The sequence below is a fragment of the Cervus canadensis genome, chromosome 8 (genome assembly GCF_019320065.1).
Source record: "Cervus canadensis isolate Bull #8, Minnesota chromosome 8, ASM1932006v1, whole genome shotgun sequence".
Classification (NCBI taxonomy): domain Eukaryota; kingdom Metazoa; phylum Chordata; class Mammalia; order Artiodactyla; family Cervidae; genus Cervus; species Cervus canadensis.
The window spans coordinates 33,385,156-33,411,206 of NC_057393.1; the positions used below are offsets into that span (position 1 = coordinate 33,385,156).

The 26,051-nt window shown below is 43.2% G+C and overlaps 1 protein-coding gene across 3 annotated transcripts in view; it reads left to right on the top strand.

Annotated features, from left to right (window-relative positions):
* ALDH18A1 (aldehyde dehydrogenase 18 family member A1) overlaps window positions 1–25,775 on the top strand; it is a 39,179-nt gene extending 13,404 nt beyond the window's left edge. For 2 of the 3 annotated variants that reach the window (XM_043475863.1, XM_043475864.1), the window contains exons 4-18: window positions 1,687–1,836; window positions 1,926–2,030; window positions 4,799–4,957; window positions 5,385–5,475; window positions 8,408–8,532; window positions 9,543–9,687; window positions 10,279–10,352; window positions 11,527–11,620; window positions 14,225–14,445; window positions 16,480–16,617; window positions 18,875–19,070; window positions 19,174–19,295; window positions 20,955–21,141; window positions 22,332–22,427; window positions 24,737–25,775. In XM_043475863.1, coding sequence (XP_043331798.1) covers window positions 1,687–1,836; window positions 1,926–2,030; window positions 4,799–4,957; window positions 5,385–5,475; window positions 8,408–8,532; window positions 9,543–9,687; window positions 10,279–10,352; window positions 11,527–11,620; window positions 14,225–14,445; window positions 16,480–16,617; window positions 18,875–19,070; window positions 19,174–19,295; window positions 20,955–21,141; window positions 22,332–22,427; window positions 24,737–24,918 — 2,085 coding nt within the window. In that variant the 3' untranslated portion in view covers window positions 24,919–25,775. The remainder of the gene's footprint in view (window positions 1–1,686; window positions 1,837–1,925; window positions 2,031–4,798; window positions 4,958–5,384; window positions 5,476–8,407; window positions 8,533–9,542; window positions 9,688–10,278; window positions 10,353–11,526; window positions 11,621–14,224; window positions 14,446–16,479; window positions 16,618–18,874; window positions 19,071–19,173; window positions 19,296–20,954; window positions 21,142–22,331; window positions 22,428–24,736) is intronic. The other variant, XM_043475865.1, reaches the window with a different exon arrangement.
* Window positions 25,776–26,051: the final 276 nt, after the last annotated feature.

Sequence of the window (26,051 nt, forward strand, 5' to 3'; positions counted from 1 at the left end):
TAATTATTGCACTGAATTTAAGCACATGAAATATATTTAAATCTATGAATGACAATGATACTTAAAAAATATTCATTGGTTACTTTTGAAGGATCCCAGAGAGCTTACTCATTTAGGAAACTGGTGAATAAAGGGAAAGACACATCTGTGCTACCTTTCACATATAACCCATACCTCAAGGTAGCCAAATAGTTGATGAAGGAAAGTTTCCCTTTATGGAAGTATTCCAGCCTTTAAATAGGGAAGAAATGAATTAATTAGAATATCAATGGTAGCCCGTAATGAATTAACCGGTCTTGGTGATGATCATCAACAGTAACTAACATCACAAAAAGACCTATAGGCCTTCTATATCCCCTTGATGGACACCATGACATGTAAAGAATTCTTGACAAAAAAGATCAAATCTCCATACCTAACAGCAGTTTGCAGCAAAGAGAATACAGCATGAAACTGTATCATATCACAGGGACAGAAGCGGGAAAGTCAAGGTTGAGAAACCTTGAAGGACAACCCAGTTTCTTTAACGAACAATTACAAGGGAAGAAAATGAAATAGGGGAACCTATGGATTAAAAATGAATTAAAGAGACCCTTCAACTAATTGCAGTGTGTGGGCTTAATTTGCATCTCAATTTGAGCAAGCTTAAAAAAGTGGGAAAATGTGAACACTGAATATTTGATATTAGGGAATTATTGAAATGTTTTAGATAATTTAGTTTTGTGAATATATGCATTTACCGTGTGTTTTAGCAATTACTTTCAGAAATATTTGCAAACCAGCAAATAATGTGTCTGGAGTCCGGGATTTGTATTTAAATAACAATTGAGCTATAAAAGGAATATTGGAGAGTGAGAAATTGGCCATGAGAGACAGTTGTTGAAGCTGGGTCATGAGTCCATAGGAATTTATCATTTGATTCTTACCACTTTACCTAAGTATGAAATTTTCTATGATAATAAGTTTTTTCTCATTTAAAAAAAATTTATTAAAGTACAGTTGATTTACTATGTTGTGTAAGAAATAAATTTTTTAGATTATGATTTATCGTAGCTGTCTTATAAGTCCCTGAACCAGGTTTTAGGGTTCAAGCATCAGGAGGAATGGACAGGTTAGGAATATTGACTTTTTGATTCTCTCATGTGGATCCCTCCTAGGTGGGAAACAAAGTGACTAACACTGTTTTAGGCAGACAGAGCAGAAGAGCAGCAGCGTCTGTCCCTGGTCTAGCCAGAGGCTGCCCACAGGAGTCAGACGTGCCCTGGAAACAGCGTCATCTCTCCAGCGCATGCCTTAGAATTTGAGAAGCCATCTGCTAAGTTTATGCTGCATTTCCTGGCTCCAGACTTGTGTTCTGGGCTTCATTTCCTCAAACAGCTAGGCCTTCCATATTATAGACTCTTCTATGTATCTTCAAGTCCTATCAGTGCCAAACCTGGCTGCATACCAGAATCTCCTTATTAAAACTTCTCATTTCTGTCTGCCATCTACTTGTCAGATTTGAGGAAATGTGTAGAACTGTGTATTTTTATCACACAACCTGGGTGATTTCTTCCAGAGCCAGCCCAGTGCTGATCTATCAACTGGCACTTGGGATCCACTTATTAGTCTACCCTGCCTGAATCTCTTGTGACGAGAGGAAAGAGATATTACAGGGACTTGTGCCTTTTCCTTCATCATCGTCAGGTGTCAGTGCTGCAGAATCAAGGCCGAGAGATGATGCTGGTAACGAGTGGAGCTGTAGCCTTCGGCAAGCAGCGCTTGCGTCATGAGATCCTTCTGTCTCAGAGCGTAAGGCAGGCCCTACACTCAGGGCAGAACCACCTAAAAGAGATGGTGAGTGTGGCTTCCCCACCCCCTATAACTGGGTCCTTAGGCCTCCTCCCCACCCTCCCAACCACAGCTTGTCTGTTGGCATGTTACAGGCGATTCCAGTCTTAGAAGCCCGAGCCTGTGCAGCTGCTGGACAGAGTGGGCTGATGGCCTTGTATGAAGCCATGTTTACCCAGTACAGCATCTGTGCTGCCCAGGTGAGAGGCAGACCTTTGCAAGGGGGTGGGACCTGTGGGGGTGATTCCCGTGGAATAAGGTGATTGCCAGCCGGGCTCTGGAGCCAGACTGACGGGATACAGTCTCAGCTTCACCACTTGCTAGATGGAAGATCTGGAGAAAGTCTTTAGCCTTTTTGGGCCTCAGTTTCCGTATTGAAAAATGAAGATGTCATCAGTGCCTCCTACAGAGGGTTTTCAGAAGGGCTCAGTGAGAAAATGTATGAAAAGCATCTAATGTGTTTGGTACAACACATACTTTTCTCAGTAATGTTAGCTCTTGTTGCTATACTTGTAACTCTTAGGACTTCTCCAAGAACCAATACTTCCTCTGAAGATAGGTTAGATGTCTTTGTTTCATTGACTTCTTTGACTTCGGGTGGCTTGTTTCTCTTTGCATCTGGTTGCCTTATATAATACATATCTACTAACCATTGAAGGATAATGCTTTTGGTTCGTTGGTTTTTAATTCATTTAGCAAATGTTAATTGTGCACCACTGTGTACTGAGGAGTCTATTAGACATCGGGGATACTGCAGCAAACAAATCAGCCATGTTCCAGTCCTCATGGAACATGAGGTTACTGCCTGAATGTTCTAGAATCTTCTTTCTACATTATTTCTTTTTTACCTTAATTTGCAGAATTCTTGTCAGTTGTATTTTTAATCAACTATACAACTGTACACTAAATAGAAACAACTGAAAAAACCTAACTTCCCAAGTTATTTTCAGATTTGCTGCCTCTGATCCTATCATTTACACAGATATTTTTATATACAGATGATGTTATCATACATCCTTTCAGGTTTGGCTCTTGCATTTTCTATCACTTTTTCTGTTTTTCCATCATTTTCCCAGTTGTTATCCATAATGATGTTCAGAGTGTCATTGAGTAAGGGAGCTGAAACAGAAAAGCATGTACTTGTTCACTTTTGCTTGTGTCTGGGACCCCACTCTGAAGTCTCAGATTTTTTTTCAGTCACATAAATGCAGTGGAAATCTCAATTTTGGGCACCTCTTATCTGTTCTTTTTTCCTCCATAGTCCAATGACAGTTTTAGTTTTTAATTTTTTTTTTTAAGTGCCTGGAACCAGGTGAGGAAAGTAAAGTCCAGGAACTTTGCTTTTGTTTGCCTTCATCTAGGGGCCCCTTCACTCCCAACACCTTTGCCTTGCCCAAGATCTGATCTACAGGAAATCTTTGCTCTTTGCACCTTATCCCGTGGTTCCTTGTTTTATTTAGTAATCCTGTTCTTAAGACCATTACTGGGGGCTTTTGAAAGTTTCCCATAAGTTGTCAGGCTAAAGACTTAAACAAGAACAGCAGCTGTTTTTTCTTCATAGAAATGAACCTGATTTGCATCCTAACAGATCGACTTTCTCCAAACATATATTTTTCTCTCTGGTTTCTTGTCTTCCATCTCTTATTTGCTAAACTGTTTGAGCAATAGATATTTTCACTGGGCCTTTATACCTCCTGCTTGCCTCTCCTATTTACACATGTGTTTACTTTTATTGTTTGACCTTCCACCACCAGGACCAAAATCTATATGTTCACCTTTGACCCAGGCCTGTTTCCTAGAGGACTAAACTTTCTGAAAAGACATTCATGGTCTAACCTATTCCATCTTCCTCAAATCATCAGCATAGTTATTCTCCATCCCAACAGCTAGTACAGGGTCTGGCATTTCAGAGGTACTCAAACAATTTTTTATCAGATGAGTGAGTAAATTACTTCCCTTGGTGATGTTACCATTTTTGTCTTCATCGCCCAAATATCACATATCATTAAGGCTGCTGTTATCTTCTCAGTTACCATAGCCAGACCCTAGTTCAGGACTTAACCATTCCCACTTGTATTCTTTCAATACCTTCTTTATTGACCATTTGCCTCTAGCCTTTCCTACCTCAGCTCTGTCCTATATCACAGGAGCCTTCTTCCATGAACGTCAGAGGGATTTCATTGAGACGTTTACTTCATGAGCTTTGGAGTTTGTTACCATTTTGTTTCCTGCTGTCATCCTCATTTATCTATCTCTCCTGCTAAACTTTGCCTAATACTCTGATTCCAGCAAGAGGGAGCTGTTAGCCAGCCCCCACACCCAGCTCTCCACTCTTGCCTTTGAGCAGCTTGAGTAAATCTGTCCCTGAACTAGTTATGTCGAGCCCTTCTTTCAGTTTGTGTAAAGACTCACCTCCATAAGCCTCTCAGACTCATCCCACTTGCTCAGATACAGTCTTTGCTAACTCCGGCAGTGGTCAGCCACAGAGACAAAATAGGGACAGTACGGCCCCGTTCCATTTTGTTCAGTACATGTTCAAGGCAGAGTAACGGTTCATTCACTCACTCACATGTTTCAGCACCTACTGTGTGTTTGGCCAGGCTTTGAATCAAATGCTGGGATACAAAGATTGTTTAGAAATGGCAGTCATTACTGTCCCCAGATCCCTCTAAAGTAGGTACATTCATTTTCTTAATTTTGTAAATGGATGAGATTTCATAGCTTTCTAAGGATTAAAGTACTTTTGCAAGATGTCTTGAGCATCCTAAAATCATCCAGGTGATTCTTTTCTCTCATCTCCAGAAGAGTTAGATAAGTCTCCAAAGATGTGTTCCATTTTTAACTTTTCAGGATCCAAGAAACCTAAAGTTTAACTCCTATACTCTTAGCATCCTTTGTATGAATGCTGTTCCTGGGAAGTTCACTATTTTCCTGTCTCCCATATTTTCAATCTCTTTAATCCTTTTAGATTTTGGTGACCAATTTGGATTTCCACGATGAGCAGAAGCGCCGAAACCTCAATGGGACTCTTCATGAGCTTCTGCGAATGAACATCGTCCCCATTGTCAACACAAACGATGCTGTTGTCCCTCCAGCAGAGCCCAATAGCGATCTCCAGGGGGTAAATGTGGGTAAAGTATTCATGAGGGTTGAGCATGCTGTAGACACTAATGCCATGCTATGCTGCATGTACTGACACCAGATGTTGGGCATAAACAAGATGGAGAAATGGGAGAGAAGCTGGCCTCCTGGAGCAGTGACTGCATAAGCTCTTGTAAAATCAGGGGGTTTCATTCAACCAGTGAGGAGCAATATGGATTTAAGGTGGTGCTGTGGGCATGGCTTGTATGTGTCAGTGGAGAGAAGGGGGCATGTTCGGAGAGGGGGTTGCCAGTTGGCATGGCGTTTTGCAGACTGAAAGGGCCTTTCAGAGCTATCATGCACATGCTCACATGCGTTCATTTTGCCTGCCAGAGCCTAGCTGAGTACTTCTGTGAACTTCTGTCTGAACTACACAGGTCCCTTACTCACAGCTTTTTATACCTGTATTTTAGGTTATTAGTGTTAAAGATAATGATAGCCTGGCTGCCCGTCTGGCTGTGGAAATGAAGACTGACCTCTTAATTGTTCTCTCAGATGTAGAAGGTACAAAGAAATGCCTTTTCTTTATGTCCAGTCTTTGTTTTAAATACTGTATATGTGAGCATGAGTTCCCCTGATCTTTTCACTGTAGACCATTCTTTTCTGAGCCATATGGTCTGAAGAGGGTTTTATGATTCAAAAAAGGTGGCGGTGGAGGGGAGGTAACCTGGGAGATGAAGTTTGAATGCTGTGAAATGTTGTCATTTCCAGGCACTTTAATTTTGTTTTTTACAACAGCTATAGGGAGATATAGTTCACATAACATATAATTTACCTTTTAAAATTTACAGTTCAGTGATTTTTAGTATATTCATACAGTTGTTCACCCCTCCCCACAATTTAGAACATTTTTAATCACCCCAACAAGAAACCCAAACCCTTTAGCAGTCACTCCTCACATCCTCCGAAACCCTCCAGCCCTTGGCAACCTCGAATTTACCTTCTGTCTCTATTTTTTTTTTTTAATTTATTTTGACTGCTCTGGGTCTTCATTGAGGCATGTGGGCTTGTCTAGTTGTGCTGCATGGGGCCTATATTGTGCAGGCTCAGTAGTTAAGGTGCATGGGCTTAGTTGTAGCATATGGGATCTTAGTTCCCCAATCAAGGATTGAACCTGGGGCCCCTGCATTGGGAGTGCAGAGTTTTATTGATTGGACTACCAGGGAAGTCCCCCCTCTGTCTATTGATTTGCCTATTCTAGACATTTTATGTAAATGTGATCATACAATATGTGTATGTGATCCTTCATGACTGGTTTAATGTCCTCAAGGTTTGTTGATGTTATAGCACATATTAGTATTTCATTTATTTTTATTGCCAAATAATATTCCACTATATAGATACACTACCTATTTGTAGGTTTTATTTACCTAATTGTCAAGATGATAGACATTTAAGCTATTATAACTAATGATTCTGTGAACATTTGTGCACAAGTTTTGGTGTGAACATACTTTTTATTTTACTTAGGAGTGGAATTGCTGGATCATTTGTTCAGCCTTTCGAAGAAGTACCAGGCTTGTTTCCTAAGCAGCTGTACCATTTTACATTTTCCCAGCAGTGTATGAGGGTTTTAGCTTCTCCCATCCTCACCAACCCTTCTTTGTATCTGCCATTTTGATTATAGCCACACTGGTGGGTGTGAAGTGATACCACCTTGTGGTCTTGATCACTTTTAGTTTTTAATGTAAATCATGAGATACATTATTTTAAATTGGCTCCACTATGGAAATTCCAGGCTGTGTGACCACTGTGTTCTTGTGTGTTACTCTGTTCCCCTCTGCTTTCCCCCTCCTCATGGAGGGGCACTCCCAACTCCCAACTTGGCTTTCCATTCACTCTGCTCACTTTCTTAACCTGCTCCCATTTTGATCCATAGAGAATATGGTAGAGTTATCTAAAGTGGGCCAAACATACAGGATCCCAAAAGTACCCCCATTACGTTCTCAGCAAGTTAGGAAAAACCTGTTTAGTTCCTTGCCCCACTCCCATGGCAGGATAATATGGCGGGATTTGTTCCCAGTTTAGAGAAAGCCAGCGTGTATCAATGAAGACCCAGCATAGCCAGAAATAAATAAATAAAATTATTTTAAAAAATAATAATAAAAATAAAACCCAGTTTGAACTTGACTTTAGTAAACCTTAGTTTTAATGCAGCCTCAAACACCAAAACTGACCATTGGCGGCAGGCTTGTGCTCTTAACTCTGATTAGTTATCCACTGAATATTGATTTTTAGAAAGATGCCAGAATTTTAAGTACACTCCTAGTGGGTTTGAGAGGCTGCTATAATGAAAAAGAAAAGTAGGTGAAATATCAGAATGCTAGGAACTTGAGGTGTCTCTGGAGGTTTGGCTTAAATTGTCAAATACTATTTATGATCTCATAGCATAATGCCTTCTGAGAACAACCCAGCCCTGGACCCCTAGAGCTGTGAGCTGCTGGGTTGAGGCAGACAGGGGTCATGAGAGGTTATTTCTCTTTCTGTGTGTAATTGCTGCTCGTGGTTTGCACTGCTTTGTTGTGTACTGGACGCTGGCTATTCTCACCACTCTGATTCCCTTACTCTCTTAGGGAGGATGCATATGGCCTGATTGTATTAAAGATTTGGAGCAGAGGGGTGTATTTTAGCACAAGAAAAGCAGTTAACTTGAAACCAGAAACACCACTGCCTAAATGTCCTTCAGCCAGCCTCTGACTACTAGCAGTTCCCTCTGCCTGTGTTCCCCTTAGACCTCGCCTTTCAAGGCTCAGATACACTCTTTCTCAAAGTGAAGTTGTGAAGATTTTTAGTCTTGGATGATATGCATATAACATTTTATGTAACTCTCATTTTATGTCAGTCTCCTCAGTTATAAAGAGGACATTGGCTTTGTGGTGACAAATCTACGCTCTTTTGCTAATTCAGCCTGACCTTCAGAGACTTACCCATAATGTGGGGAGTGCAGTGTGACCGTTTGAAAGGGTACTCTGAGAGTGAATGAGAGCCTCTCATATTTCATGCCTTTGGAAATAGTCACATTAAACAGTATCCGGCTGCTGTACTGCTTGTGTAAAAGCTACTCACCTTTTTCAGTTGCATCCTTAAGGTTCAGTATCATAAGTAGCAATGGCAAAGGTGAGGACAGCTTCACGGTAGACTGTAGGCAGGACCAGTAAATTTTGTGCCAGGGATATGGCTGTGCTCTGATGCTGGCAAACATTCATTTACCAGGCTAAGTTAATAAAAGTATGTAAGGTATGTCCTCCTGGAGCTGATTTTCAGTGTGGGTAGGCTCCATGGACCTCTTAACCTCTTTTCTCATCAGAGCTGGCCAAATAGCAGAATTTAGCTGTATAAGTCGAGTACAGAGTGGTTGGCAGGTCCCCAGGGAGGTCTCTCTTGGGGGTTGCTCACTTCTGCTAACCAGTATTACTGACTCTTGTTTACTTTTTAGGTCTCTTTGACAGCCCCCCAGGGTCAGATGATGCAAAGCTCATTGATATATTTTATCCTGGTGATCAGCAGTCTGTGACATTCGGAACCAAGTCCAGAGTCGGAATGGGTGGCATGGAAGCCAAGGTAGGACTCTGTTGCCTTTACTGCCCATAACAATTTTAAAACCAAACAGTATTTTATCCTTCTTGCTTTTGTAAATTGTTTGAGGGCTGATGTATATATACAAAGATGATGCATATCTAAATAAAGGTTTAATGAACATTGTGTGCCTGTATTTAGTCATGTCTTTCTATATATTTGTATTAGTGATGTATAAAGAATGTGTTCATATTGTAACCTCTTAAAGAACAGGATGTGTATTTTTCATAATTCATAAATCCTCTTAAGTGTTTTTATTAGAGCTCAAATATTTTTTGATAAAATCTTTTACAAAATTCTTCTCTCCCATTAATTTTTCTAAGAAGTTATACCCTTCAGGTATAGCATCATTTGTAGCAATAGCAGAGGTGAAGACCACACCCCCATATACGTAGCTCAGAGTACTCAGGATCATATTCTGGTCAAGCAGCAGGCTGGACTCTTGAGTTGAGGCACAAGAAGTCAAATGTAGAAGTCATGCGTCTCAGTACCAGTGTCTCAGAGAACACGCTGAGCACAAGGAGCAGATTGGTTCCTCTTTAGACTACACGTGCCAGGATTGGGCTGAGACAAACACGTGGGCTGAGTGTGTCTTCAGAGCTTCTGAGCTACTTGAAAACCTTCCTACAGATACTTAAATTGCTTAGTATCACATTGTATTTTCTTTGTTTTTTCATGTTTTAAGTGCAGGGGCCTAGACCCTGCAAAGGTCTGGATCATGAAGTATTGAATACTTAAGTGAATGCCATTTCAGGTATCCCTGAACCTGTGTGATTAATGGTTGTATCATCATGTATGTTATACTTGTACCTAACCAGAATTTCATAGTCAGTAATGAATAAATGCCATTTGGATGTATTATTATCATCTTAATTGTTCTTTTTAAATATTAGTAGATATAATTTGCAATAAAAATCTGTTTATATACTTACTGGTAAAAAAAAAAAAATTACAAAGGTCTGAATCTCATCCATGGATCTAACTTCTCCCATTAGGTGAAAGCGGCTCTCTGGGCTTTACAAGGTGGTACTTCTGTGGTCATTGCCAATGGGACCCACCCCAAGGTGTCTGGGCATGTCATCACAGACATTGTGGAGGGAAAGAAAGTTGGCACTTTCTTTTCCGAAGTAAAACCTGCAGGTAAGTAGTTCTTCATAGTGTCCCGTGGTCTATGGATGATAGCTAGTGCCTCCATGGCCTAGATGGGGCTGAAGACAGAGCTCTCCTAGGAGAGCTCACAAAATTGATGTGCTAATAGTATGAAATATGGTGTACTTTTTAATGCTGCTTGCAAAATTGGATTCTCCTGTCTTTGTAAAACTTATCTAACCTGACTAACTAAGCCTCCTTTTCTTGCTAAAATCATCAAGTTAAAGAATATAAGTATCCATTTTCTCAAGAAACATTAGCTAGGCCCATGCTGGATGCCAGGTGCTACTGAACACTAGAGATGCAAAGATGTATAAGAAATGGTGTGTGTTCTCTCAGGTGTTCAAAAAGTCAGCATTGTCATGTAATCTACATTCAGCAGTGCAAACACATTAGAAAATTTAAGCCAAAGTGGAATTGAGAACTCCAAAAGATGTAAATCATATTGTGTGCAGACAGGTTCTTATGTTTCTGCATGAGTTAATCTTGTATGCTCTTCTGCCAATTTTTGGTCAGAGTGATCTCTGGATGTGAAACAAGCACATCATGACCATGAGCTGATGTCTGCACATGTTCTTGCAGGCCCTACTGTGGAGCAGCAAGGAGAAATGGCTCGATCAGGAGGAAGGATGTTAGCCACTTTGGAACCTGAGCAGGTAATAACCCTTGCTGATAGTTCTTTTAGTTTTCACAGCGAGTCATGCTGTGAGGTTTAGTGCACAGTGAAGTCTGCTGTTTCTCCATCTATTCCTCAGGTGCCATAGAGTTAAATCTGAGTAATAAGTGTGATTCAGATTTGTTTTGTCATTTTTCTCGATTTCATTTTCTCCTCTGTCTTTTATAGGCTGAAGTCTAAGGTAGCTTGGCATCATTATGATGCTTTGATCAAAAATATCATGGAAATCATGAGACCAGAGAGGCTCCCTAATCCTGCCACATACTGGGCAGGGAAATGTAGGAAAGTAACTTATCCCAGCTCACCCAAATCACCTACCTTACTTACAAGATGGAAGCTTCAGAGTCTGCTCCATAGCTTAGCCCTGCCTTGTCCACAGTGACTCAGTCAGTTGAAGTAGCAGATGTAATAAAATGTGAGAAGGTCGGGTGGACGCGGGGGCTGGCTTCCTGATAGTTGTGATGTTAAGGCTAGATTTGAAAGTGATGTATGTAGGTTTCTTCTGAGGAGTTCTTTGGCCTGAGAATGGAAAAGAAAATTTGAAATAACTACAAGTAGAGAAAAGAAAGCCCAAGAGGACCATAGTTTCTCTTTAGTCACTTATTTTACTCCTTCAATAATCACTGCTTTGATTTGCTGTGTTTTCTTATCTAGGTGGGTAAGGATTGGGTTCTCCTCCAACATTCAGGACGGGATTTTTCCCTGTTGACTGAATTCATTTAATAAACATTAATAATTGTCAAGAAAGAAGAACTAGATGCAAAAACTTAACCTGGGAAGTCAGGTACACAGCTGGTGCTGTTAAATAAGTGCAGTGTGTATATCATGCTGATTTCAAGTGCTGGCCCATCTCATCAGTGAACTGAATAATGCATGCCTTCTCCCCAACACAAGGCCAGGGTTTGTTAATCATCATGATCAGGAGTGGTACAAGAGGAATAAAAGTAGAAAGATTAATACTGAGAGAGGAAGGAAAAATGAGGGGAGTGGTGGTAGGAAATGAATGAATGAAGTTAGGAGATTTCAGTCATTGGTAATGGGATTTCGGAGCAAAGCCTGGCACACTCAGAAGAGTAAATCTAAAAGTGTAGTGTGCATTCTTCATGGGTTAACATGTTTGCTTATTCGTGTTAATCTTTAACCTTTCTTCCTAGAGAGCAGAGATTATCCATCACCTGGCCGATCTGTTGACAGACCAGCGAGATGAGATCCTGTTAGCCAACAAAAAAGACTTGGAGGAGGCCGAAGGTAAAGAGCAGGCAGCTGAATCAGTGTTATGGAGGGATGTGGTTTGGTTTTTATTCTTTGTTTTACCAATAATTCTTACATCATAGTCTGCCCAAAGACAAGATCGTTATGGAAGGAGTTACATATTACACATCATTTTTTATTGAGGGTTGGTGGCTGGTATTCGTTGGGATTTTTTTAAAGTACACCTACTACCTCCAACCTCTTTCTTGGATACTCCGTACAACACCCACCCACCCCCCACCTGCTGAGGGGCTTTTTCCATTCCCCACACATCACAAGTCAGAAAGGAAAAAGATGGAGGACCTCACTATTTTAGACATTCAGCTAATAGCAAGTAACATTTACTGAGGCCTTTGTGTTGCTGGGCATTATGCTAAGAATTAACAGGCAGGATCTCATTTTCTCTTTAGAATATGGTACCTATAAAGTAGCTACTATTTATTATCCCTGTTATACAGAGGAGAAAACTAAAGTAGAAAGAAGTTGTTAACATGCCTAAAACCATGCAGTCAGTGACAGATCTGGGAACCAAACCCAGATGGACAGTGTATATAAAAGAATAGTGGAAATAGTTCATGCAGCCTGTGGTGAAAAATAGCTTTGTCTCCTTAACCAGTGTGTAGTCTGCCATCCAGAAATGCCCTGGAGCTCCTAACGATAGAGTAAGCTGAACTTACGTTACAGACAACTAGATTACATGTTGAGTCAGGCAGGCCCTCATCGTTCTCTCCTTTTCTTAATTCTCTGTCTTTTCCATCCTAAAATAATGCGGCTTGATTTTATGGAGTTTATATATTCTTGTGAATAAATGTGCCTCAAATCAAACATCCAAATTAGTAGATTCCCTTTAAAATAACCTTGCAGGGCTCATCAGTGTTACTTTCATTCCTTAAAACATTTTTGAGCCATTACCTTGGAACTTTCTTGGGATTTTACATCTGGTCTTTGGAATTTTTGCAGTATCAGAAAACCACAAAAAAATTTCATAAATGGAAGAAATCTTTTTTGACATCTCACTGAAATCTTTAGTTTAAAAGAATTAAGACCCACAGAGGTTAAAGCTGCTGCTTAAGATCACACACCTAGTTGGCAGAGCTCTGACTTCTGATCCCAGTTATCTCTATCTAGGAATCCATGACACACATGACCTAAGAACAAAGTCTAGCATATACATGAGCATGGTAATTGCCTTTGACTCAGTGAGCCCAGTTTAGGAAATTTATCCTAAGAAAAGATTGCAAGAGGAAAAAACAGCTCTGCATGTAAGGATTCTTTAAAAAAAATTAAAAAGATTCTTAGAGCAGGATTATTTATCCCTATGAAAACTGGAAACAACCTGAGTGTTTAATAACATTGGTACAGTCATGTGCATTGAATTGTATCAAGTCAATGGGATGTTTAGCAATTATTAAATTATTTTGGCAACATGGAAAATGTATATTCATTATAAGGTAACAAACTAGAGTATAATATTTAATATGCACTACAATTAAAAGTTGATTTTTTTTTTTAATAAAAGGTTGGTTCCTCCACTCCAAAGTACAAGTCTTTTTTTAATTTTGTCTTGGTGATTATGACTATACCAAAAAAGAGGAAATTTTTCATAGTATCATTCAACATTAATCATAATAATGATTTGTAATGTGTGTATGTGCTTAGTCGTGTACAACTCTTTGCAACCCCAAGGACTCTAGCCCGCCAGGCTTCTCTGTCCATGGCATTCTCCAGGCAAGAATGCTGGAGTGAGTTGCCATTCCCTTCTCCAGGGGATCTTCCTGACCTAGGGATCAAACCCAGGTCTCCTGCATTGCAAGGAGATTCTTTTCCACCTGAGCCACCAAGGAAGCCCAGTGATTATTTGTGATATGTGATTCCAAATGGTTTTCCTGAATGCATGTGTATACATGTATATATATAAATGTGTGTGTGTGTTAAGAGAGATAATCACACAGTGCATACTGTTAAATTTAAACAAAATTCTGTATATGAACTTACCATAATTCTATTTTTTTTTTTTTAAGAAAACATCTTTACTACTACCAATTATAAAACAAGTTCACTCATTATTAAAAAATAATACAGAGAGATCATCACTGTTCTTAATGCTTTCTGACATGTGTCTGTGCACATTTATGGGCACATGTATGTGCAGTATGTGATAATTAGGGTCATATCATGCATGCTGTTTTGTTTTACCTTTTCCACAAACTATATCCTAGACAACTTTCCATATCAGTAAGTATAGAAATTTATTTATAGTAACTGCTTTGTAGCCCATTGTGTGAATCTATAGATAGACTCCAGTTCCCACTGTTATAAAAATGCTATGGTAAGTATCACCCTGCATGCAGATTTGCTCATGAAAATGATAAATTTCTGGAACTGAAGTTGCTGGCACCAAGGGTGTGGGTGTCCACACCTCTACATGATGATGTAAGCTGCCAAACTGCCCCTCCCAGCAAAGCTGTGTAAATGACATCTCCTTGTCTCCCCAAGACCCCGAGTTCCTTGTCTGCTCCTAACACAGTGCCACATGTTCAGTAAAACAGCTGAACCCACCCAGGTCTACTGCTTCATCGTGTACTCTTCACACCTCTTCAGGGAGACTTGCAGCTCCTCTGCTGAAACGTTTGAGCCTCTCCACGTCTAAATTGAACAGCCTGGCCATCGGTCTGCGGCAGATTGCGGCCTCCTCCCAGGACAGTGTGGGGCGGGTTTTGCGCCGGACGCGAATTGCCAAAGACTTGGAGCTAGAACAAGTCACTGTCCCAATTGGAGTATTGCTGGTCATCTTTGAGTCTCGCCCTGACTGTCTACCCCAGGTATGGGACTAATGCCGGCCATTGGAGGAGGGAATTGGAGGAAGAACATCTTTTCAGGACTCTGAGATAAATCTCCCAGAGATATCCTTCTTTTGTTTCCCTTCCTCCCACCCCTTCCCTCCTTCCCTTCCTTCCTTCCTTTCCCCAGAGATAGTTTTTGAGACTTTATTCTCAGGTTGCTCTTAAGACAATTTATGTTTTTGATTCTTCCAGTAATACTAAAAACAGTAATTCATATGTCCATTTTACAGTAGAAAAAATGTTAAGCTTATAGAAGTCAATACTCCTGTGATGTATGGATGAAGCTGAACCTTGAGCCCAAATGAATCTCCCATTCTGTAACAATTCCATGCTTCTGCTGCAGGGGGCACAGGTTCAATCCCTAGTCGGGGAACTAAGATCCCATGTGCTACGCAGTACAGCCAAAAAGACAAAACCTTAGCTCACCAGAGCACTTTGTTCCCTGACCACAGAGTGTCTGCTACCCTGCTATAGGCTCATTCATCTAATAGCTGCTTTTGCCCATTTGAAAAAGACCATTTAATATCAGTGTCACAGATGGCTTCCTGTAGGTGCATCTCTTAGGAAGAAGAACTTTCGGTAGTTGATGGAGCCTAACATGTAAGCCCTTTAGGAAATCTGACAAATCACAGGCTATAATTGTGGAGAAACCATGTGGCAAAGATCTTGCCAAGCAGCCATGCTCTGAAGTATAAGATGGAATTAGAGAGTGGCTTTGTTTGTGGCCCTAAATAATTCCCAGAAATCCGGAACCAGTTCCCCACTGGACTGACAACAGGATGATACCAGCTCTTTCTTTGCACTAGCCCCAAAGTTTCAAAGAGAGATTCTGTTTAGAAACAAAGAAATAGAGCCTTTTCTTCTAGGGCATATGTGACCCTGGGAGTCCCACTTGCTGTGTGGAGGCTACTCCCTGACATGATCTAAAACTAGCTGGTCCACTAAGGGACTCCCGTACCGTTGGGGTCTGTCCCCAGCCTGTGGCTGGTGCTGTCACACAGCCCCCTCTGTGTGCATATCTGTCTCATGAAGAACCCCCGGAGATAACTGTCAGCTGGTAGAAATGAGTTCTAAGTTGCAGGCCGTGTCCATGAAGTTTCTCTGCCACCTTTTATCCATACTAACGGATACTTCACTAGGAAAAAGTTTCCTCTTTAGCCAGTTACAGCTGAGATTTCCAACCTGGGATCTTAACCTTGGACGGCATCACGGAATACATGAATCCTGCAAATTACAGGGAGAATGCTGTGTGTTTGTACATTTATCTGGGAAAAGTTGACATAATTTTTTAAGAGGTTCATGGGCAACAAAAACAAAAAAGGAGTAAGAATTATTATTCTGGAGATAAACATGTTCAAGCAAGTTTTATTTTGTAAAGTTTTTTTTGATATATTACAAAAGCAGGAAGATTTTCATTCATCCCTAAAGCATTCAGAAAGTTCAGCTTCAGGCCTCATCAGATCAGTGTCATTAGCCCTTCACTCCCAGAGGGTAACTAACTCTCCTTGTAGATGGCCTGCTTCATCCTGCCAGCAGTCTCTGCCACAGCTGTGCATTAGAGCTCTCAGAGCAACGACGGGGCCATGGTAGGGTGTGGCCGGAGGTGCTGCATAGCCTCGGGTGCTGCTGAGTCAGGTGGAGTACCACCTAAGTCTGGAGGCTCCTGAGCACCTGTGGCCGGAGAGGGTAGGGCCTGTGTGACCCTGGGCACTTAACTTGGGTTACTCCGTAATGGTGCTGAAGCTGTATAGTACAGTTTCTTAAGATCTGTGCTTTGGCTCTGGGATAAAGGTCCCCAGCCCTGCCACTTATAAGCTGTGTGTCCTTGAGGAGTTACCAACCTCTCTGGGCTTCAGTGAGTGTCCTTGTCTGTAAAGCAATGGATAAGACAGGTACTTAATTGACTGGAATGTTGTAAAGATTAAACACGGTAGACCTTATAAAGTGATTAGCACAGTGCTTGGCACAGAAAGACATGCTCATTGTTTGACTGCATTCCTCTTTGATCTGCAGGTGGCAGCCTTGGCTATAGCAAGTGGTAATGGCTTGTTACTCAAAGGAGGGAAGGAGGCCTCACACAGCAACCGAATCCTTCACCTCCTGACCCAGGAGGCCCTCTCAATCCATGGAGTCAAGGAGGCTGTACAGCTGGTAGGTCCCTGGGAATGAGCTCGGTCAGGCCCAGAGGAGCCAGGCCAGGTCTCTGGGTGTTTGAAGCAAAGCTTAGGCTGCAAAGGCAAAGCCACTTGTATAGGCAGGCTTGACCGGAGGAGCAGCAGGTTCTGTGTGCCTGTGACGTTGGACAGCGCTGGTGCTGCCTTGGCCCAGATTGGGTGGTTCCTGAAGGCCCCTGTCACACAGCTGTGTTCTGGTACCACTGATTGACAGGAATCATTCCTGAGGTTATAGGCAGCAGGAATACCAGACCTAGAGTGTGAGGCCTGGGCTTTGCTCACTGGCAGTGATTGAGGCCAGGTCTGATGAGATATGTTTTATGAAAGTTTGTCAGAAACCATCATGCAGCTTGTATGAGGTCGTGCTATTAACACTGTGGACACAGCACTTTCATCCATCATCTCATTTAATCCTCACAACAACCTTGTGAAAAGGATACCGTTAATTATTAGGTCCATTTGATAGATGGAGGAAAAATAGGCTCATTGGTAAAATAACACCCCAGAAGCACTCAGAGTTGAGATTTGGACCCAAGCAGACTCCAGATCCTTCTCTTTTTCCCTTGAGGCCCACTCATGCATACATTCCAGGATACTGTTGGCTGCTGGTGGGGAGGGGGGTTGGTGTATCTACAAACCTGCCTCATTACATGCTCCCCGCCAAGAAGCTGGGCTATTTTTACAACAGCATAGTGGATGGAAAGAGCACAGCCTGTAGGGGTTTAGGTCTCGGCACCATATCCTCATTTAATGTGCCAGATTTCCTCCTCCTCCTTCCTGTTGGTGTGTAACATATATAAAGAATCCTTGGGCATTCCCTGGTGGTCCAAAGGTTAGGAGTCCGCACTTCCACTGCAGGGGGCGTGAGTTTAATCCCTGGCCAGGGAACTAAGATCCCACATGCCATGTGGTAAGGCCAAAAATATAATAAAAAATAAAATTAAAAGAAAAAATCCTTATCTTATGTGATGTACATGTTTGCTCAGTTGCTGTTTGTGACCCTATGGACTATATGTAACTCACCAGGCTCCTCTGTCCGTGGAATTTTCCAGGCAAGAATACTGGAGCAGGTTGCCATTTCCTACTCCAGGGGATCTTCCCAACCCAGGGATCAAACCCACGTCTCTTGTGTCTCCTCCATTGGCAGGTGGTTGCTTTACCACTGAGCCACCTAGGAAACCGATATAATTATCTCCATATATATATATACACACATATATAACCACCCCCATAGCAAGACACAGAACATTGCCAACATCTGAAAGACTCTCTATGCCCTTCCCCATCAGCATGCCCCACCCCCCCACCATCAAACCTTTTCTTTTTTTTTACTTCTTTCACATTCCATTTCTTTTGCCTATTCTTGAATTTCATATAAATGAAATCATACAGAATGCACTCTTTCATCTGTATTTCTTTATTCATTATGTCCTCAAAATTCATTCTCATTGTTTGATCCAGCAGTAGTTTTCCTTTTTTACTGCTGTGTAGTATTCCATTTATAAGCATGTACTATAGCTTATCCTTTCTTCTGTTGATGAACATCAGGGTTGTTTCCAGTTTGGGGAGATGCAGATTGAAGTTGCTGTGAACCTTCTTGTAAATGTATATTTGTACTTCTGTTGTTAGTAACACAACCATATGGGGGGAAATTAAAAATCAAGGGAAGGAAAAAAGTGCCCATAATCTTCGAGGTCTAACACAAGCACTTCAGTCAGTCCAACCAGCATCCCAGGGTAGAGGTTGTCAGCCCAAGTCATAGAGAACCGTGAGTCCCTAGTAAGATCCAGCAGCATGTTATTAGGCAGTGATCAGGGAGCCAGTGGAGCAGCCACTTCCCTTTGTCACCCTCACAGCCTGGCATACTCTGTATCTTTGTGAACTTCCAGAGATCACACTTTGTACCTCTTCTGTCATCTTTAAAAGTATCCATCCTGTGTTTTGGCTCATTGTGGCCTAGTCCTGTCTTCCCTTCCAGATTCATGAGTTCTTTGAGGGCAGGGATCCTATCCTGCATGTTTTGTAATGTGGAACACAGCACCTGACATGTAGAGTTTAAGCATTTGCTGGACAATTTTTAAATTCCCATGATTCCTTGTTTTTGGAATAAGTTCTCACAGCATTGGACTTAATTCTCAGGAGGTACAAGCATTTATCTGTGTAAGGGATGCTGCTACTTCCATAGTTTGTGTGATCAAAAGTCATCTTCATCTTTTTATTCTCTACCTCTTCAGGTGAATACCAGAGAAGAAGTAGAAGATCTTTGCCGTTTAGACAAAATGATAGATCTGATCATTCCACGAGGCTCTTCCCAGCTGGTCAGAGACATCCAGAAAGCTGCTAAGGGCATCCCAGTGATGGGGCACAGTGAAGGCATTTGCCACATGTACGTGGATTCAGAGGCCAGTGTCGACAAGGTCACCAGGCTAGGTGAGCTCGATCAGGTCCCATCTTGTGTGCGCAAAATAGTTCTCATTTCCTCAGTGGCCCTGGTTCATGTTAATAGAAACAATTCTTTATTCTCCTCTTTCAGTTAGAGACTCCAAATGTGAATATCCAGCTGCCTGTAATGCTTTAGAGACCCTGTTAATCCACCGAGACCTGCTGAGAACACCATTGTTTGACCAGATCATTGACATGCTGAGAGTGGAACAGGTAGGACAAGGCCATCACTTCCTGTCCTCACTCCCAAGATTTAGAAGCCTCTGGGATTAGACTGGGAGCAGCTGCCATTCCGTTTAAGGCCATCTGAGAAGCAATGTTTTTGAGCATCTGCCACATACAAAGTTGTGTGCTGAGTACACAGAGTGAGTGAGACACGCCTGTACCTCTAGAGGCTGGAAGAAACCCATACACAAATAGCTTCATTCCAAAGTGGAGTATGTTCAGGGCTAAGAGGGTTCAAAGATAACGCCGATCACATGGCAGCCCACTGAATGGACTCTTTCCTGGCATAAAGTTTATGTTTCTGAACACACATTCCTGTCTGGTTTGACTTGGAAAGATTATGCAGAAATGTTTTCAAGCCAAAAATTTACATATATCCTCCCCTCCACAAAATGTCTTCAGTTACCAATATTAATGTGCTTATTAATGCAGTGATTTTTAGGAGTGAGCAGTTTGTGTAATGTCTGCTCTTTTCTCACCATATCATTAAGATGATAAACAACCAGTGCCAGTAAGTTTTGAATATAAATGTATGTTCCATCCTAAAATCCTAATTGCAAAGAAATAGACACTCTCCAGGTAAAAATGGACAGTGTTAAATTTTCTGTCAGGACACATTTTAAGCTTTAATATCTGGTGTCGTGGTGTCCTTTCAGAACTGTGTGAACTGGCACAGCAGTAGGAGAGTGACTGCTGGCCTTGGTTGCTTTGACCCTGAGCATGTGTCTCTTCCCTTCCATCCTTTTGCTGGAAAGGAAGGCGTCAGTCAGCTTACCGATGTGGCATGGGAACCTGCAAGGACAGTTTGGAAAATGAAAATGGACCCCACAAATTACAAGGGAGTTAGATCATTTGACCACTTAGGTTTGGGGCCTGACCTCACACTAGTGGCCTGTTTGAGCACTGGTGTGTGCCAGGCACCACGCTGGACTGGACTAGACTGGACAAGAGGAAAGCTCTCTTGTATCCAGGAGTCAAACCTCCAGTTCTGATTCAGACAGACCCACAATGTCACCAGTCCTTCTCAGCAGCGCCTGGACGTTCCTTGGTCAGAATGAGCCCGGGTGTGCAGTTCTCAAAGCACCTTGTAATGCAGAAAGTAAAGCAGAGGGCGCCTTGCACAGAGGTAGGGTTCCGGCCCATAGGGAACCTGGTTGGATCCCAGGCCTGGAGGATGTGGGGCCCCAGATGGGAAACCATGCAAGACCTTGGGAGCAGTAGGGACCAGACAAGTGGGGCGTGTTGGTCCTTGAGCCAGTGCTTGATCCTGAAGAATTGTGACTGCATCCTCAGTGACTAGCCCTCAGGATCCTTAAATTCCTCTAGCCAGGAGTGGGATTTTAGTCGTGTGTTCATTTCAGTAAAATGCCAGCAGTCAAGGGCTTATAAGACTTCCTGCTTAAATCCCTGGTCCACTTTTACTGGGGGCTGTTGCTAGCAAGTGGCTGTCAGCATTTTCCAAAGCAGAGCATTCTAGAGGATGGAGGCTGCCTCTAAAAGGAAGCAGGGGCCGTTTTGGTTTCTAGGCCCCAGGAGCCCCAGGCTTATCATCTCTAAACTCACCTTGCTGTTGGATCCAGAAGGAGGAGTATGCACTGCCTGTTTCTGCCGTGTTTAAGTCATTGCCCCCAACTTCCTCTGGCCCAGGTGAAGATTCATGCAGGCCCCAAGTTCGCCTCTTATCTGACCTTCAGCCCCTCTGAAGTGAAGTCCCTCCGAACTGAGTACGGGGACCTGGAGCTGTGCATTGAAGTGGTGGACAGTGTGCAGGATGCCATCGACCACATCCACAAGTATGGCAGCTCACACACGGATGTCATCGTCACCGAGAATGGTCAGTCTGCACAGGCAACAGCACGCAGGGTCTGTCTTTTCTGCCTTGACCTCCAGGCTGGCCCTGCTCCGCTCAGCCCCTCTTGGCCTGCAGGAAAACACTGTCTCAGTGGACTGCTGATAGTGCCCGGGGTTGGCGGCACTTGCTGGTTCACTTAGTGCTTGTATATCTGTTAGCCCGTTGTATTGTCACAGTGGCCCTGGGAGGGAGCAGGGAAGAAGTGATTGACTCCACTTTAAACAGGGCTCACCATGTGTCAGAGTCATCACCATTTAATCCATGCAGCAGTCTTTCCAGATTGCTGGAATAAGCCCATTTTACAACTGAGGAAGGGCTTCTCAGGTGGCACTAGTGGTAAAGAACCTGCCTGCCTGGTGCAGGAGACGTAAGAGATGCAGGTTTGATCCCTGGGTCAGGGAAGATCCCCTGGAGGAAGGCATGGCAACCCACTCCAGTATTCTTGCCTGGAGAATCCCTTGGACAGAGGAGCCTAGCGGGCTACAGTCCATGGGGTCGCAAAGAGTTGGACCCGACTGAAGTGACTTAGCACATGTGCACACAGGTGAGGAAACCAAGGCTCCAGAGGTTAGGCAGAGAACCAGGTAGCGTAGGGCAGAACCAGCTCTGCATAGTCACTAGTTGCCTCCCCGTGTGATCACTGAAAGGCACGCCTGGGTGTCAGGCATGGGAGGCTGACCTATGGTCAAGGAGAAGCCACCAGTGAGAACAGCTAGTGCTTACCAAGTGCTTGCCATCTGCTGGGTCTGGGACGAGTACTCCCCAGCTGTGAGTTCATTATATCCTCTCCACAAGCTGGGAACTAGGTGATGGTGTCAGTCCTCATTGATCTCAGGCATAGGTTCAGAGACCTGCCCACAGTCATCCAGCTGGTGGGTGTGGAGTTGAGACTTAAGGATTTGGCTCAGAGCCTGGAAGAAACAGTGTAGACAGGCCATTGCCACACTGAGGGTACAGGGAGATCTGGACTCTAACCCAGTCTTTCCCATGTGCCTACTGCTTTGGCAGCATGACTTATGAAGCAGGTTTGCTTTCTTCCTGTTATAGATATTCACAAGTCTATATGTTTAATATTCAGGGGAGTACTCCAGGGGCCGGCCCTCTTGAGTGGCTGGAAGCAGGGATAGTTTTCCCAGGCCATCCTAACTCAATTTATTTTCATTGTGCTGCAGAGAAGACAGCTGAGTTCTTTCTCCAGCACGTGGACAGTGCCTGTGTGTTCTGGAATGCCAGCACTCGCTTCTCTGATGGCTACCGCTTCGGACTGGGTAAGAAAGAGTCTGGTCAGAGAGAAAGCAGTCCCTTGTGGATCACTTTGTGGCCCAAGGAGCATCATGAGAGTGGAGGTGATGCCTGGCATTTACAGTCACAAATGTGGTCAGGGTGATGAAGACAGACTGAGGGAAAGTGGATTTGTGAGAGAGAATGGTCACAGCTACCATGAACTGGTAGAAGTCCTGTGTTCTAGGCACTTGACAGGTTAAGAAGGTAGGTACTTGTATTTCCTTTTTCATAGATGAGGATGCTAGGATTCAAAGAAATGAAGTAACTTGCCCAAAGTCACGCAGCTGGTGTTCAGACCCAGACCTGCTTGAGTTCAGAGCCTGGCTCACTCCTTCCACGTTTGGCAGACCACAGCGTGTCTGCATGCATGGGTTGTGACAGGTGTGCATCCAGGGTTCCATGAGGGCACTGCCACTGCAGGCTCACTCCTTCAGAGACACATCCAGGTTGCCTCAGAGATAGGAATCCCCCCAAGGATAGGACAAAAGAAGGCATTACTATTACCTATGCTGGGCTGAAGTATCAGCATCAGAAATAAACATGTAAGCCCAGAGGTGCAAGGTTGACTTCTTTTTTTTTTTTTTTTTCCCATTTATTTTTATTAGTTGGAGGCTAATTACTTTACAGTATTGTAGTGGTTTTTGCCATACATTGACATGAATCAGCCACGGATTTACATGTGTTCCCCATCCCGATCCCCCCTCCCCAAGGTTGACTTCTAAAACAGACTTTGAAATACAAGGCTTTGGAAAGGCACCCTCCCTCTTTCCGTCATTACTAGTAAAATCTCCATCCCCCCAGTAGTATAAGGATGTTTCAGACAGTCTCTAATTTTCAGGGGTACCCTTATACAAAGCTCCAATAAGGCATTTATGACATATCTGACAATTATTTCAGCTACTTAAAATATTTTAACTCCTCTGAACGTTTGAATAGAGAACTGCCTAAAGGAATAATTCTCACTGAATTATGAAATGTTGTTAAAGGGACTTTTGCTTAGTTATTCTTAGTCATTGGGCTCTTTATTTTTAATTCCCATGTTCTTAAAGAAGAAATAACACACTTGTAAGGGCTGAGGTTCCCAGCATTCAAGTGAAGGTCCAAGATGGGGGAGGAGCAAAGACCACTGCCTTGTCTTCCCATCAGTCACTCAGAGTAAAAGCTCAGACACTGGTTGAGTAAATTCCTGTGAAATGTGTGAATAATAGTGACAGATAATATTTACTGAGCATTTACTAGATTTTCAGCACCATGCATAAGTACATCACATGCATTATCTCAGATTTATTATTTTCCTGCTTTTCCAAAAGAAAAAACTGAAGCAAGAGATGGTTAGGCAGTATGCCCAAAGTCATGTGGTCTCTATGCCACTAAACCAGTTTGAAGCCAGTGGTCAGTCTCCTTGCCAACCACTGCCCCAGGCACCTCTTTGCTGCCTGCAGCACTGCTCCACTGCCGTCCACTAGCTGGCTGCTTCTCATTGTTCAGGTTTTAGCCAGAGACAACTCTTCAGGGAGGCTCCCCCGACCACCCTGTTCCAGGTGCTGCCACCCTGCCAGTCTCTATCCCAGCACCCTCTACTGCACTCCATCACCACATGCAATTATTTGCTGAGGTGTTCTCTGGCTGCCTTACCTACAAGAATACAAGCTCCATGAATTGCATCAATTATTCACATACTTTATCCCCAAGGCCTAGCTCACTGCCTGCTCAGTAAAGTTGGGATGAGCAGGGGAGCTCTGCAGAACACCACGCCAGACCCAGAAAAAGTCTCGATGCCCCATGTCTGAGGCTGGAGCAGGAGGGAGGGAAAGGAACAGTATCCTTTCAAGTATTCAGTCACTGTCTTATGAGCACCTGGCAACTGAGCATTCTGGGGAATATCTAGAGCATGTCCCTTACTATCTAGGGTTTGAAGGATGCTTGGGGAGATAAAACCTCTGTACATTGTTGTACACCTCAAACAATGCCCAGATATTAGATAATGGTACGCAATCCGGACACAAGACAGATGTCAGAGACAGCACTTGTAGAGTTGTCAAAATGCACTGCAAATAAAATATGAAAGAGACACCCATGTAGTCTGTTTCATTAGAAGAAGGGGCCTGACCATGATTTACAGTGAGCAGAGAACATGTTTATGGGGAGAGTGGAAGTCAGGCCAGCCTAGGGAGGGTAGGTCAGGAGAGGAAAGGGAAAGGTGCCAAGTGAGGAGAAGGAAGAGATGGTCTGGTGGGTAGACAGGAAGCAGAGGCTGGGCAAAGCTGCATCCTCAATCCTTGCTTTCCTGTAGGAGCTGAAGTGGGAATAAGTACATCTCGAATCCACGCCCGGGGGCCAGTGGGACTAGAAGGACTACTGACTACCAAGTGGCTGCTACGAGGGCAGGACCACGTGGTCTCGGACTTCTCAGAGCACGGAAGTTTAAAGTACCTTCATGAGAACCTCCCTATTCCTCAGCGAAACACCAACTGAGCGCTTTCAGAGGAGAGCCGGGCGTGTCCGAGGGGTCTTCACAGTGAAGCTCATCTCAAGCATCTCGGGCTGAGCCCCGTCTTGTCTCCCACCTCCTGGTAGGACCTGTTTGTTGGAAAGTGCACCTCCATGCTTCTGGGCTGTGTGGCAACATCAATCTGGGCTAAGGACTCGTGTTCCAGCGCCCCCCCCCCCTTCTCTTTTTTTCTTTTCTCTAAGTTAGAACATAATTGCTCTAGATAGGGATTTTGCATGATTGCTACAGAGAGGGACATTGCTTCACATAGTGCAATTCCTTTTGATGATGAAAACAGAAAGGTCCGGTTTTCCCACATAAAAGGCAATGGAAAAATCACAGTCACTTTTTACCTTTTATCACCTCAATGAGGTAGAGTCTCCTTTGGCCTTTGGTTGTTACAAGAGCCAGTCATACCTGACAAGTCTCTCCACATTTCATTTCTTTCACACTCTTGGTCTTCAGAAATGAGAGATTTAGAATTTGGAGAGGGGCAGTACTTATTAGCATTCTCATCAGAAATAGTCACAGAGATGGACTAAATCATTTGCACTGGGCGGGTTGGCCTTCTGTATTTATCTGTGGAGTGAATATAAAAAGTTTTCTAACTGCTTGGCAGCCTCTCCAGATCCAGAGCTCAGCCCTACTTGTGACATGGCTGGAACCAAAGCTGTGGATGGGAGGTGCAAGTTTGAGGATGAAGTACCTACCGCCATTGTGCTTGAAATTTTTATATGAGTTATTTTGTCGTCCTTTCTCTCCAAAACAAAAAATTAGAGAATTATTTTAATACTTTGGATTCTTCCCCCCTTTTTGAGAAATAAAGATCTTATGAAAAGCCTGTGTGCACTATTCACGTTCTGTCACTCCTCGTTACCCTCTTCCTCTCCCCTCCCTTGGGCTCTTACACCCTGCTCTTACACAGTCTCTTCTCTGAACATTGATTGGCCTCGACGGTGTCAGGTGTTGATGGGAGCAGCACAGGCAGATCCCCAGGGGGAGGGACTTAGTCAGAGAGGGGAGGAAAATGAGAGATGAAGCCCCAGGAGCCTAGGGACTAAAAACATGGTGATGGTCTGAAGTTGAGCACGCTGTCCTTGTGCCGGGTCCACACAGC